This window comes from Culex quinquefasciatus, chromosome 2 (assembly GCF_015732765.1).
Source record: "Culex quinquefasciatus strain JHB chromosome 2, VPISU_Cqui_1.0_pri_paternal, whole genome shotgun sequence".
NCBI lineage: Eukaryota > Metazoa > Arthropoda > Insecta > Diptera > Culicidae > Culex > Culex quinquefasciatus.
Window position 1 is genome coordinate 81,248,317 of NC_051862.1, and position 15,280 is coordinate 81,263,596.

Below are 15,280 nucleotides of genomic sequence, written 5' to 3' on the forward strand. Positions count from 1 at the left end.
TGATGTTTGAAGTATGAAGTCTGAAGTTTTGAAGTTTTCAGGCATTTCTAGATTTTTTCAAACAATTCGATCTTGCAAGTATGGTAAACATGGGTACCAAATTTCAAAGTGTTTGATACTGGCAAATAAATTTGTCATTTTGACTAGTTGTCGAGAATTCTGAACTTTGCATTGTTACTTACCTTATCAAGCTTTAGGAAATGCATTTGTGATATCTTTCAGCATTAACAACTACACTGTTCGGTATATTTCGAGTATCGCTCCGATTTATTTCTGACAATTCTTTACAAAAACAGAAAAATAAGTTTAGTGTTTTTGCTTTCTTCTTAACTTTTTTTCTCTTGTTGCTTCACATGTCTAAGAACTGGCTGCAAATATGTTATCCGATTGAACAGGCGATTCGCTAATTGGTTTTTCTTCTTTTTCTTAATCTTTTTGTCTCGATTTACTTTAGCTTATTCTAGTGTTCTTTTTTCTTCCTCCCTCTTTTAAATATATAAATTTATGACTATATATAGTTGCATATGTTTTTGTTCTCCACCCTTCTTCTGTAGTGACTGTCTTGTGACTTTTCACGACTTTTTCAATTCGTGACTTTTCTCGCGCTTTCTTTTTAGAACACTGGGCTGGGCGGGGATAATTTTTTGAAAACTATCACCGCGTTCGCTTACATTTACATGTATATATAATATTAGTAGTACTTTCCGGTCATCTCATGCTGGCGCCACTGCCGCTGCTGATTTCAATCAATGCTGATTCGAATGACGACTTAAAAAAGTGTGTGTGTCTGTGTGGTTGTGTGTGTTTTTTAATATATATTTCATAAGGCATCATATTTTTTTCCTCATCCTTCAACGCTCTTTCCGTTTTTCTGCTTCGAGTTGTAAAATACTTCAATAATTGGATTTCTTCATCTTTTTTCTTGTTGTTGTTGTTGTTTTTTTAGCATTCACGGTAAATTTCTTTGTTAGTTTTTTTGCTCCAACGTGTCCGAATTCGAGATTTTGTTTTTGCATCATAAGTTTACACCGAAAAAAACAGACCTCCTCTGCTGGGGTTTTTTTTGGTGGTGATGGTGGTAGATAGTTTGATGAGATGAGTTCCGTTTTTGTACAAATATAAAAAATCTATATAAAAAACATTCAACTACTTATTCAGAAATGACTATTAGCGTTTCGGTACCCATTTTTGGTTGCGGTTGTTCAGCGTAGGTTCGTGGTTTTTTGGTATCGAGAGGATATTTTTTTTAGTTTTTTTATGTTTAGGTTATGCTTAGCTTTGGTATCGAGGGTTTGAAAATAAAGTGTAAAATCCTTAAGAGGTTTTTTTCTTTGTTAAAAACAATGGCTTCGTTAAACGTAAACACTAGACGATAATCGATATAAACTAGCACAATTCAACACTTATGTACGACTACAGGGGAGACAGCGCTTAGTTAGTACGTAATTGGATTCAATAGGATAATGATCGACTCACACAAGCACTCCGGTCTTCCTTTCTTCTTTGAAGAGCAGCATCCTCCACATTTCTACATCCACTTCTTGATTTTACAGCACATTCCACGTAATTTTCCTTCCTCCCCACCATCTGCCCAAAGCACGACTTGCTCGCGCTCTTTCTATTGTTCTGTCGTGCAAGTTGCGCGCAGCATTGCTTGCGACGTTGCGTGCAAGTTTACCTGCTACTGCGGGGTAAAGTCGCGAAGTGTGCCCTCGGTGGTGTACTGCTTGAAGTTCGTCTACAAGAGCGTCGACGTAAAGATTAGCAGCACCGTCAGCAGGGTTGCCATTAGGCGGGACGCGGCCGGAAGCTGGTCCGGCAGGGCCGTCGCACTGCTACCGTCGGTGCCGTTTAGTTCTGTAGGTGGGTTGGGGAAGTAGAAGAGATGAGATTGTTAGTTGACATGGATAACTAAATGTTTTAAAATGATCATGGTTAAACATGAAAAATTGTTGAATGTATGGATGTGTGCAGGGCTGAGCTGTAGGTTAGTCGAGGTTAGTCGTCGACTAACAAGTTCTTTAACAAAAATTTCGCCTCCCTTAAACAATTTGGCGCCCTCAGCAAGGCCCAACAGAAACTTTGCAATTTGCAAATTTGCCATGTAGCGCCCTCAGGAGCCCCAGGGCGCCCAGAATGCCATGCGCCCTTTCTGATAGAGTTTTGGATGCCACAAGTTCGGGTGTCGGAGAAAAGCGTTGTTTTTTTTACAATTTTTTAACACAACCGCGAAAAATGTTTTCGACGAGCATTTTTTGGATTTCTGGTATTAAGCCAATTAAAGTTAAAGTTTTGGTAAAAATGACCTTTTCGCAGTGTCACCTAATTAGCTCTCATTTCTCAACTAACGATATCTTGAAAACAATTGGTTCGATTTACAATATCACAAACTTAAATTTAAATGTAATTTTTTAAAAATAATTTTAAAAATAGCTCAACTTATGAAAATTTCCTAAATAATTGATTAAAGGTTGAAGGGCCTTTAATCAATTATTTAGGAAATGTGGCAAAAAAAATAAAAATAAAAATTCAAATTACAAGCCTAGGGTACGTTATCCATTAGTGGACCCCTTTCCTATAGTGGACCCTCTGAAGGGTTTTTGATGAAAAATTCAATAAAATCACAATTTCAAGCGTGTTGTTGTCTACAAATCTTTTATTTAGCACGTTCAGCATCATTTAAAACAATGTTGACTGACATTGAATTGTCCTTTTCACCAAAATAAGTGTTTTTAGTTCGACATCTGAAATCAGCCATGGCCACTAGCATTTTCACAACAAAACTGCATTTATATTTTATGATTGAATTAATCATCCAATCATTTTTTGACTTATTATTTAACTTCAGCAAGTCGAAATAATGTAAGTTTAAGTAACTTTACTAAAATAAAACGAAGAACTGCTCATTTTCGAGCAAAAATTAGGGGGGGGTCCAATATAGGACAACGAAAATCCAAACTTTGCCAAAAGTGGACCCCTGTTAATTTAACTTACAAAAAAAAAAAGAAAACTGTGTATTTAAGCAAAAGTTTCTCTTAAACATACAAAGAATGCTTGTTGTAATCAGCTTAAACGCATATTTTTTCAATTATGAGTATAAATATAGCTGTTTTCATGTTAAAAGTACCAAAAATGCTGAAGCCGTAAAAATTTATAATTAATCAAAACTATAGTACATAACTGAAGCATCATAAATGCAGTTTGAAATGATATTTTATAATAATAAATCAATAACAACACATTTTTTTTAAATAAACATGCGTGATTTTATCAGCAACTGTAAACAAATCTATTATTTAGTTTCGGTCAACCATTTATGTAATTAATATGGAAAAATTTTGCATCAAGATTACTTTTTTTAATTATTTTTATGTTTATAGTGGTTTTTGAAACTTTTTCTCTGATCTTTTTCGGAAATAAATGTTTTTAAATGTCTGTTAGGTTTTTTGTTGTTTAAAGCCAAATTTGTTAACAAAACATATTTTTTTATAATGAAAAGTGAGCAAAATCCATCCTTTATTCATCATATCTATCATTAGACCTACACCATGCATCAAAACATCAAATATCGGTTAAATTTGGTATAAAAATAACAGTTTGCCTATAGTGGACCCGGGTCCACTATAGGAAAAGGGGGTCCATAACAAGGCAAAAAAACTTTTTTTTCAAATGGCTATTTTTCTGCTCAAAAACAAATAAATGATGAAACAAATAATCAAAATTGTTCAAAAGACTTCAGATTTCATTGTTTTGTACAAAGGGGTATGAAAAAGTGCTTAAAATATTGAAAATTTGTGAAAAATGTGCTTCGGCTCTACTAGGGGGTCCACTAATGGTTAAAATACCCTAGGTTTCAACATTTGGATGAAAATAGTGTTTAGAATGCATTTTACAGGCTTACAGTCGCTTTCCAATAATTAGTTTTGAAAATATCGAGGTATTGACGGAATTTGCTTTTCGCAAAAAAAAAAAAAAATCGTGGGACTATACATTGGTACATCATGAAAATTTAAAATGTTTTCAAAGAAGTTCAAACATAATAAATATGATTTTAAAATGCATTTTAACTGGTTTAAACTTTGAAAAATATTTGCAATGGCCTTACATGTATCATCCAAACCAAAAATACCGTATTAAAAAATCTTGAAAAACCATGATTGTGATAAATGTTAAAATGACTTTTTTTGCTTTTTTAAACGCTTCTGAATGAGTGCTCGAAAACGTAATCGATTTAAATTATAGTAAAAGTAAAACTTCATACAAATTTTATATAAAAGCATTTGCTTTTAACTCCAAAAAGTAAAATGAAATTAAAGTCCACCGAGCAGTAAGGACGCTAAAAATGCCATAACGTCATGATTCGAATTCCCGGACGCTTCGAAAGCCGGACACTTCATTTTGTTTTATCAATTATCAATAACTGTTTTATTTGATGAATTCCAACATGAACTTTCATTTAAAGTTCAATGTAGTTAATACCAAAACAATTTAATACAATAAAATTATAAGTTTACCAAAAATGTGAAACATTTCACTTGAAATATTTCACAGGCGTCCGAAGCACCGGGATGGCAAAGTAGAAATTTATGGTTTCGATTTCCTTAAATTCTAGCAAATTTTTATATAAACTATCGATTGTTTTGATGATAACAGCTTATTGGAGACCTAAAGAATGCCATTCACTAACATTTCAGTCCAAATTTGTGCGATTCATAAGCAAAATCGAGTGTCCGGAATTCGAAGTAAAAGTGTCCGGATTTCGAATCAGCTTTTATCAGTGTCCGGGATTCGAAGCACAACAAGTCATTTTAATTTTAAAATTCTAATGAAAAATTGTTACAAAAGACATATTTTGCATGCATTTTCTTGAAACTGACTGTATATACTACATCCTGTTGATGTTTCTACATTTCCAACTTATTACATGATTTTTTGCCAGCTATAACAAAAATGATATGTTACTAAGTGTCCGGATTTCGAATCATGACGTTATAATGCATTCTCATATGAATGAATTTAATTGGCTGGAAACTAAGCAATTACTGTGAGTTACCGCGGCAGAAGAAAAAAACACATCGACTGAACAAAACACGAAAAGTTGAACCCAAAAGATAAAACTCATTTACCCCGGTCATTTTCCGTAATTTCTGCATCCGATATGGCTAAAAGAAGGAAAAAAGAAGAAAAAAAAATCAAAGAAAACGTGGAATTTTCGCTTTTTTTATCCGCGCTCTCCAATAATGAAAGAAAAACCGCACAGATTTCCATACTTTTGCATTGCATTTTGTTTTGCTGGTTTTGTTTGGTTAGTTTGCATTTTGCTGCGGCACAACAAGAGCGCGGTGGTGGCACAATTTCTTCCCAGAAGCCACAGATTTATGCGGATAGGCAATTCCAAAGCTTGGGCCCTTTTCCCGGGGCCGCCAGTGTCGGTTAAGATAAAGCTAGAATAGCAACGCGGGTGTAAAAAACAATGTAAATAAACACTGAATGCAAATTAAAACCTAGCGCGAGGAAACTCTGGAAGAGAAAGGAAAACGTGAAAAAAGGAAGAAAAAAAAACCAAAGGAACATCGCGTGAAACTAAAAGGAGAAACGGGAAACGAACCAACAAATGAAAGGCGAGCTTTTTTTTCAGTCAGCTGAGCTTAGTTACTCTTGGTCATTCCTGGAATTATTCGATACCAGGGAAATAGTGGTAGGGTAAAGAGACCAATTGTTTTCCAAACGTGTACAAAAGTACTTTTAAATGCATAAGACGTTTAAATGATTCTAGGTAAAATTACGGTTGATAAATGTTTCATTCAAGCGTTTCGACAAAGATTTTATGATTTTTTCATAAATGTTTTTCTAGGCCGATGAGTAATTTTCCCCTTAAGACAAAGTTTCGCGAAGAGGGAACGGGGCAACTTTATCCGACCTCGTGTGAGTTGGCAGAGAATGACCCATTTGATTTGTTTTGTGTTATATAAATATAAGAAAATAAGGTACACGGAAAAAAATACTCATTTTCATTATGCTTTTATCACAAAAACTAAATTTTGACAATCTTTTCCCCTATTCTTTCATAACGGTGGAAAATGGTTGAATAGGTAAAAACGTTGTTATGGTTTTGTTTGAGCAATCTGCCAAAAATGTATGGAATTTCGTAATTTTTGTTCTCGTGGATCAAACTTACTTTTTGCCCAGGTATTTAAAAACGTGGGTTTTATAGAAAACCTAGATGTATGGGTATCAAAAGATCGGAAATTTTATGCCCTTTCCGATGCCTTATAGGTTGACTTAAGAATTGTGGACCGGTTCGAATGCCGGCGGATTTTCCGACGACGTAATTCCGGGTTGGTACGAAATTCCAACGAAAAATCTATTCTATCGATACAAATACCCCCAAAACGGTGTTATACCCACTCCAAAATGTTTATTTAGCAATTCTATGGTAATATATTGACATTTAGTTGAATTAAAAGTTTGCAAAATTAAGTTTAGATAAGTTTTATATAGAATTTCCAGAGTTATATAAACTTTTATACTAAGTAGTTAGTAAACTTTATATTCAATCCAAATTATTTTTTAATCAGTCAAGGATGCCTATTTGGAGTTGGGAGACTGGATTTATGGTGATTTGTCAACAAATAACATTATTTATGTTAATTTTTCGAAAGGTGTACAAACTTTTTTTGCACCTTTTTTATTTTCGTAATAGTATTTGTTATATAACTTTTTATAGAAATCATCTTTTCATGAGCTGTTTGTAGCAAAATGTTTGGCATGAGTTTCTGAACAAAACGTAGTACTAGGTTCCTGTAAAACTTTAAATTTTTTACATGTTTCATCACAAAATGTGCATAGTGCTCAAGGGGTGTAAATACTTTTTTTACATACTGTATGTTTTTAGTAACATTACTCAAAAAAGAGGTAATATTCAACCTATCAAATTTTCAACATTCCAAAATTCAACTTTTTTTTTGCTGTGTACATTTGTGGTTTTTTTATGAGATTCACTCTATTTTGAATTGAGGATATTTTTATGTTAAATAAAAAACAATATCTCTTTTATTTATTTTTAAAAATAGCGTCCATCCTTATCTTTAAAAAATATTATTGAAGGGCTGAGAATTCAAATTACAAATACTGATTTTTTTTAATGCTTTGGCCCTCAATTTTCATTTTAAATATGTGAAACTTATGTTTAATTTATGAAAATTCGCAATTTTTTTATAGTCATTCACAGAAAAAAAAAAATAATTTGAAATGTAAAATTGAATTTTGTATCAAAAAGTACAGAGAAAAAAATTATGATTATATTCACCTGGAAATGGTGACAGATTTTGTGGTAAAAAAAGTGTAATATTACACCAGTAAATGGTGAATTTTGATCAGTTTCTGATGAATTCTCATTGGGTTCACATTTTCACATATGGCGCGACGAAAAAATTTTAGTTGAAATTTTCCGAGGAATCCGATAAAAATATTTTCAGGCATAGGCTCTTTGATCCAGACACGGTCAAAACACCTTTTTAAGTTTTCATACAACTTTTTCAAATGTTAAGCAAGATTTTTGAAACTTCGTACAATTTTTCCTAAATAGAGTAATTCCAGCTCAAATCAGGAATTTTTCTGTTACTTTTGTACTCGACCCTCTCCGATTTCAATGAAACTTTGTAGACATGTTATCCTAGGCCTATATAAGCCATTTCTGTGTATATGGAGCCAATAGTACTCGAAAATAACATTTGAGGAGGGCTTAAGGTATTAAAATATTTTTGTATTTTGTAATTTAAAAATTTCTGTATCTCGAAGCCATTACGTCGTATCAAAAAGTGGTCAAAGACAAACTTATAGGAAATCGGACGGGCTTTCTGGAAAAAAATACACTGAAACAAAAAAAAAGCCACATCTATGAGATTTTTTGATTTTTAAGTCTAAATCTTAAATTTAAAGGTGATGTCACGATTTTTTTTCGTCAAAAATTTTTGAGGAAATAACTTAACATGTTACTAAAAAACTGACGAAAAATGCAGGATGGTATGTCTCTCCTAAAAATATACAAAAAACATTTACTAAAACTGTAATTTTGAAAAGTGGTCTAAGCGTCAAAATTAAAAAAAAAAGTAGTGGGGATCGATTCTCCAGACAATTTTACATAAAAACCTCCATATTGACCATTGTCCTATGTCCAATCCTTGGGAAGATACAGTGGTTTTAAAAATAAAAATGTTGAAAAAACGGGGTTTTTGTTGGTTTTTGGCAATTTCTATATGACAGACTTGGTTTTTCAGTCTGGTAAATATTTTTACCGTAAAGCTCGTCCAATTTCCCATAAGTTTGCCTTTGACAGCATTTCAATTGGACGTAAGGGCTTACAGATATAAGCTTAATTTCATTGCTAATAACTGAAAATAGAATATTTTTTTCAGTGTGGTAGAAACCAGGACAGTAAATTTGCTTGCGTAATTATAAAAACGATATAAATCAAAAAGCTGTCAAAGGCAAACTTATGGGAAATTGCACGAGCTTTCCGGTAAAAATATTTACGAGACTAGAAAACCAAGTCTGTCAAATAGAAATTGCCAAAAACCACAAAAAACTCGTTTTTTCAACATTTTTTTATGTTTAAAACCGCTGTATCTTCCCAAGGATTGGACATACAGTATGTAAAAAAAGTATTTACACCCCTTGGGCACTATGCACATTTTGTGATGAAACATGTAAAAAATTTAAAGTTTGACAGGAACCTAGTACTACGTTTTGTTCAAAAACTCATGCCAAACATTTTGCTACTAAAAACTCATGAAAAGATGATTTCTATAAAAAGTTATATAACAAATACTATTACGAAAATAAAAAAGGTGCAATAAAAGTTTGTACACCTTTCGAAAAATTAACATAAATAATGTTATTTGTTGACAAATCACCATAAATCCAGTCTCCCAACCCCAAATAGGCATCCTTGACTGATTAAAAAAAGAATTTGGATTGAATATAAAGTTTACTAACTACTTAGTATAAAAGTTTATATAACTCTGGAAATTCTATAGAAAACTTATCTTAACTTAATTTTGAAATCTTCTAATTCAACTAAATGTCAATATATTACCATAGAATTGCAAAATAAACATTTGGGAGTGGGTATAACACCGTTTTGGGGGTCTTTGTATCGCTAGAATAGATTTTTCGTTGGAAATTCGTAACAACCCGGAATTACGTCGTCGGAAAATCCGCCGGCATCCGAACCGGTCCACAATTCACAAGTCAACCTATGTGGAATCGGAAAGGGCATAAAATTTCCGATCTTTTGATACCCAAACATCTAGGTTTTCTTTAAAACCTACGTTTTTAAATACCTGGGCAAAAAGTAAGTTTGATCCACGAGAACAAAAATTACGAAATTCCATACATTTTTAGCAGGTTGCTCAAACGAAACCATAACAACGTTTTTGCTTAGGTATTTAAAAACGTAGGTTTTATAGAAAACCTAGATGTTTGAGTATCAAAAGATCGGAAATTTTATGCCCTTTCCGATTCCACATAGGTTGACTTGTGAATCGTGGACCGGTTCGGATGCCGGCGGATTTTCCTACGACGTAATTCCGGGTTGGTACGAAATTCCAACGAAAAATCTATTCTATCGATACAAATACCCCCAAAACGGTGTTATACCCACTCCAAAATGTTTATTTAGCAATTATATGGTAATATATTGACATTTAGTTGAACTAAAAGTTTGCAAAATTAAGTTTAGATAAGTTTTATATAGAATTTCCAGAGTTATATAAACTTTTGTACTAAGTAGTTAGTAAACTTTATATTCAATCCAAATTATTTTTTTAATCAGTCAAGGATGCCTATTTGGAGTTGGGAGACTGGATTTATGGTGATTTGTCAACAAATAACATTATTTATGTTAATTTTTCGAAAGGTGTACAAACTTTTTGCACCTTTTTATTTTCGTAATAGTATTTGTTATATAACTTTTATAGAAATCATCTTTTCATGAGCTTTTTGTAGCAAAATGTTTGGCATGAGTTTTTGAACAAAACGTAGTACTAGGTTCCTGTCAAACTTTAATTTTTTTACATGTTTCATCACAAAATGTGCATAGTGCACAAGGGGTGTAAATACTTTTTTTACATACTGTAGGACATTGATCAATATGGAGGTTTTTATGTAAAATTGTCTGGAGAATCGATCTCCACTACTGTTTTTTTTTTAAATTTTGATGTTTAGACCACTTAAAAAAAAGACAGTTTTAGTAAATGATTTTAGTATTTTTTTAGGAGAGACATACCATCCTGCATTTTTCGTCAGTCTTTTGGTAACATTTTAGGCTATTTACTCAAAAAAATTTAACGAAAAAAAATCGTGATATTTGATACGACGTAACGGCTTCGAGAAACAGTAATTTTTAATTTACAAAATGCAAAAATATTTAAATACCTTACGCCCTCCTCAAATGTTATTTTCGAGTACTATATACTCCATATACACAAAAATGGCTTATATAGGACTAGGATAACATGTCTACAAAGTTTCATTGAAATCGGAGTGGGTCGAGTACAAAAGTACCAGAAAAATTCCTGATGTGAGCTGGAATTGCTCAAATAGCCAAGACAGAATGAAATTGCGCGGAGCTATGACTTTTTGAAAAAGTGGTTTTTGCGAAAAATGACGAAAATTGCCATTTTTGGAACCACCCTTGCACGATGTTTGTCACCCTAATGGCCAAACAAAAAAAAAAGGTCTAATTATTTTGGCCATGGAACCCAAAGAACTAATTTGAGCCTGATCGGAGAACTTTTTTTCGGTTTAGGCTCTTTTCAAATGGAATTGCTGTATATGTATATATAAGTATACACATAACAAATTACTAAGGGTCATAAGACCCTATTGTTTATTCATAATATTATAAATAGTGATAAAGAATTAATAAATTCAAATGTGAATTAATAAAATCAAATAAAAATTTGGTCCATCCATCTCGTCCAGGAGAAAGAGTGCAATCTTTCCTAAAATCTTTCTCTGGAGAGGAATCAAATTTGGCCAATATGCCCAAAATTTAAGTTAAGGTATCGCAAAAACACCTCAAACCTCACATTATCTACGATGGATTTTCTGGAATTAAATTATTATGTAAGTGCGTACGATTTTCATTAATTGTTAGGAGAAGTTAAAATTTAAAAAAGGACTTCTGGGTTACATTTTAATTAATTTAAAAAACTACCAAAATCACCAAAAAAACATTGAAGAAGGTTTCAGATTCCTTTCAAATTGTTATTGTTCGGAAAAGTTTCTTTTTTTTGTGGAGATATATCAGCCCTAAATGTTTCGTACGTATTGAAAAACATAAGTTTTAAAGTCGTTTTTTAGTGGGTTTACATAGAAGACCAATCATTCAAGGCGTCATCCATAAAGTATGTCACGCTCTAGGGGGAGGGGGTCTGAGCAAGTGTGACATTGCATGTTATAAGTATAGGTAAAGCGTGACAAAGGGGGGGGGAGGGGGGTAAATTTTGGCTGATTTTAGCGTGACGTACTTTATGGATGAAGCCCAACTAATTCAAAGCCATTCTAGGTTATATCAGGATGTAAATAAACATAAGATTTAACAAAGGTTCACTCAAAATTAGTGAAATAACCCTAGCTGCCAATACGTTTTTTCATCAACTCAGCCACATTGTTCTTAACTTTTTGTTTCTCCCTCTCCCTCTCCCAGCTATTGCTCATCTTCCTGACTGTGCCCCAACACCACAGTCTTTGGTGTTGGTTAAATTGTGCTCCTTTTGTCTGTGATCTACTAGTTTTGCTTGCTCCGTTCGTTTCCCACCATTTTGAAGGTTGTTGTTGGTTGTTGGCGAATGTTCCTTACCCTTTTTCTGCAGATTTTCCGGCGCCGCCTGGAGCATGCCCACGATCGTGGTGGTCGCCACCGTGCTGGTGGTCGTGCCCAGATGCGATTCTGTTAGAAGCGGTTTAGTGTTAGTTTGAGTTTTGCCCGCTTCACGGATTTGAGCGCGCGACGGTGGTGGTGGGTGGAAAGAGGTTTGATGTTGATGGAAAAAGAAGAAAGTATTTTTTTGTTTCTTTTTTTTTGTTTGGTTTTGTTTAGCAAGGCGGAATTTGATGAATGTTGGACACTTGCTGAACACAGGCACAAAATTGGACACCGACAGTGATGATGCAAACGGAAGGAAAACAGGGGGTGTGAACAAAACTGTTTTGCAACAGAAAAAATACGAGTAAACAATAATTTGCGCGGATCGGCAGGCAAACACAGTTTAAATGCACGTAAACATACTGGTATTTTTGAAATGCATGCAAATCCAAGCAAAAATAAAGCATGCAAACATCAAACACAAAAATTAAAAATGTATAAAAGAGTAAAAGTAGACAATCAGTTATTATTTATCAGTTTTAAGCTGAAGTCTCGAGTTTTTTTTTGAAGAGGTTCATTAAACCAAGTTTTGACTTTATGCTTTTTGGGTGATTTTTAATACCCTTGACTTAAGGCGGTTTCAAAAACACTCAAAAATCAAAAACTGGAAATTTGGTTAATTGGCCCTTTTAAAAAAAAACTCCAGAAGTGGTCTGCTCTTGTTTTAAATTTATGTTCAAACATTAAATATGCAGTATAAAATCAATGCAAAAAAAGACTGAAAATTAATCTCATTTTTCTCCTTTAAACAACAAAACTCAAAGGATAATAAATACACCAAGGATTTCACTCTTCATTGCCTCTCTTAAAACTCATCGACCCAGAGTTGCACAAGCCGATAAGCCGGAATCGCTTTCTGTTTGTTTTTTTCACAATTGATTGGCAGTAAAAATTGCATTGTTTCTAAACGAATTGGAAGAAATGGGCTGCGTCGGCTTTCCTCCCTCTCCCCCCTTAATCGGATGAGTGGCACGGCGTAAAACGACTATCCGCCAGTGGCTCTCTCATCGAGAGTGCTTTTTCTCTCAATTATCATAGATTAAAGTGTGCCCATACTTGGCACTCACCCTCCCTGTGCCCTTCTGACTTATATCATCACCAAGAGGGGTTTCGATTTCCGGACTGAAGGGAAAACGCGGGGGAGAAATTGAGAGGAAAATCCCACCTCTCTTCCCCTACCCTTAAGCGACGTTAGCTCAGTTCTCTGTAACAAAAAACTTTTTTTTATTTGTTTTTAATACCGCAAATTCCGATTTTTTTTTATAAAACTCTTAACCCTCTACTGCCCAAATTTTTTTTTCGAAAATATTTATTTTTCCCGTGTTCAGGAGGTCATTTTGAGCAACTTTTGTTCTACGAAAAACTTTACTTCTCTTGTTTTATGTTTTTCTTGTTTTATTTTTAGTATTTTAATTTGCATTTATCTTGTTTGGTTTATGTTTGTTTTTGGTAGTATTTGGCCTATTCTACCATCTAATATAATTACATTTTGCCTATCTAATTTTTTCACGTTTTTACAGTCATTTTTCAATTTTTTGCATGTTTTTCACATTTTCTGCTATAGAATGGCACCATCATTATTTAAATTGCGAAAAAATGCGTAGAGGCATAGTCTGGGACACTACAAAAATTACTGCATACTTCTTTTTACTGAAAGTATAGGAAATGTTAGTAAAAAACACAGCCAAAATTGACCCCTAAAATAATGACATTTTTAAAAACACTGGCTAAGTCACATAAAACAATTTCTGAAATTTTCTAAAATTTTAAGAGTTCTTCTTTCCAATGCTTTTTAAAGATCAAAAATCGGTTGGAAAATGGATTTTTGGCGATTTTTTAGATCGAAGCCCGTCTAGAGGCGGGGTTAGGTTGTAGAGGGTTAAAAAGCAAATTACTTTTACAAAAAGACTTGGAAACTTCATTTAGAAAATTGACATCAAGCACAGGTCTTCAAAAATGGTTTTAGTTTATCAAAAGCTCTGATAATTTTCAATTCTTATATGATTTAAAAAAATAAATTGCCTTTGTAGTATTGTTTTTTGCCTTCCTCACCTCGATGAGGAAAAGCTATAAAATCACTCGAAAAATGAACTTCTTTATTCGACCTCGTAAACCCACCTTCACGTATACCTATCGGCTCAGAATCAAATTCTGAACAAATGTCTGTGCGTGTGTCTGGATGTCCGTGCACCGAAAAATATGCACACGATTATCTCCGGACTGGCAGAACTGATTTGAACCGTTTTGGTCTAATTCGATCCGTCTTGGGGTCCCACAAGACCCTAGTTGATATTTTGAAGTTTAGAAAACTACTTCAAAAGTTATGCAAAAAAAACGATTTTAGCTAAACTTCCGAAGATTGTAAAAAGGGTGGTTTTTGTAAGAAAACCCGCCATGCTATACATTTTTAAAAAGGTATTCAAAAGACCTTTCCAACGCGTTCAAAAGATTGAAGATCCGACAACCCCATCAAAAGTTATGAGCACTTAAGTGTTATTTATACACTTTTTTGAGGCCGGATCTCAAATATTTTGATGAAAAAGTTGTCCGGATCTATCATGCGACCCATCGTTGGATAGGTAATCAAAAGACCTTTCCAACGAGCCCAAAATATTGAAGATCTGACAACCCTATCAAAAGTTATAATTACTTTTATGTTTTTAGTAAACTTTCTTTGAGGCCGGATCTCAGATATTTTGATAAAAATATGTGAGGAAGGCACTAACCACCTAAAAGTGGATCAAGCAAAGTTTTTCTTTAAAGTTTCAATGGTTTGAAAATTTGTCAACAAAATGAAAAATACGAATTAAACTCAAGCGGAACCAGCTTGGTGATGAAGTGTTGAATGTACCTCAAGAAGTAGTTTTTATCAATCTGTGAAATGTTTTAAAAGTTAGTTTTTTTTTATCACTATGAAAACATTGATATATCGTCGCCATCGTGCTAACTTGTCGTACGTGCATTTTGGGCCAAATTGAGTTAAGAACGCCATTTTGTGCAGCTCACAATGCCTCACCTTTTGACCTTCACAGATCCCCAAAATTCGATTTCAATCCTGAGATATTCAACAAAAACCGAAAAAACTCCGTGCATTTTTGTCACTTTACATATGAAAGTAGTTTCAATCTTGTCGTGCTATGTTGTCACTCCATGAAAATTGATGTAAGTGCGACAAAAGGCCAAAGGGATTTCAGGCCAGGAAAGTCAGGATGCGTTTGTCGCACGTACAAGCTAGACTACCGTAAACATTTGTAATTAAAACTCGGGACTCCAGCAACCAACTTCAACCAAACTTTGGGACAATGCACAGAATGGTGAGCCAAACAAAACGTGTTTGTTATTGTTTAC

At 33.6% G+C, this 15,280-nt stretch overlaps 1 protein-coding gene across 5 annotated transcripts in view; it reads right to left on the reverse strand.

Annotated features, from left to right (window-relative positions):
* Positions 1-242: 242 nt before the first annotated feature.
* LOC6051898 overlaps positions 243-15,280 on the reverse strand; it is a 265,226-nt gene continuing 250,188 nt past the window's right edge. For 2 of the 5 annotated variants that reach the window (XM_038251874.1, XM_038251877.1), the window contains 2 exons: positions 5,127-5,162; positions 243-1,857 (listed from right to left, as the gene is read on the reverse strand). In XM_038251874.1, coding sequence (XP_038107802.1) covers positions 1,739-1,857; positions 5,127-5,162 — 155 coding nt within the window. In that variant the 3' untranslated portion in view covers positions 243-1,738. Of the gene's footprint in view, positions 1,858-5,126; positions 5,163-11,866; positions 11,996-15,280 lie in introns of all 5 variants that reach the window. The other 3 variants (XM_038251876.1, XM_038251875.1, XM_038251878.1) reach the window with 3 other exon arrangements.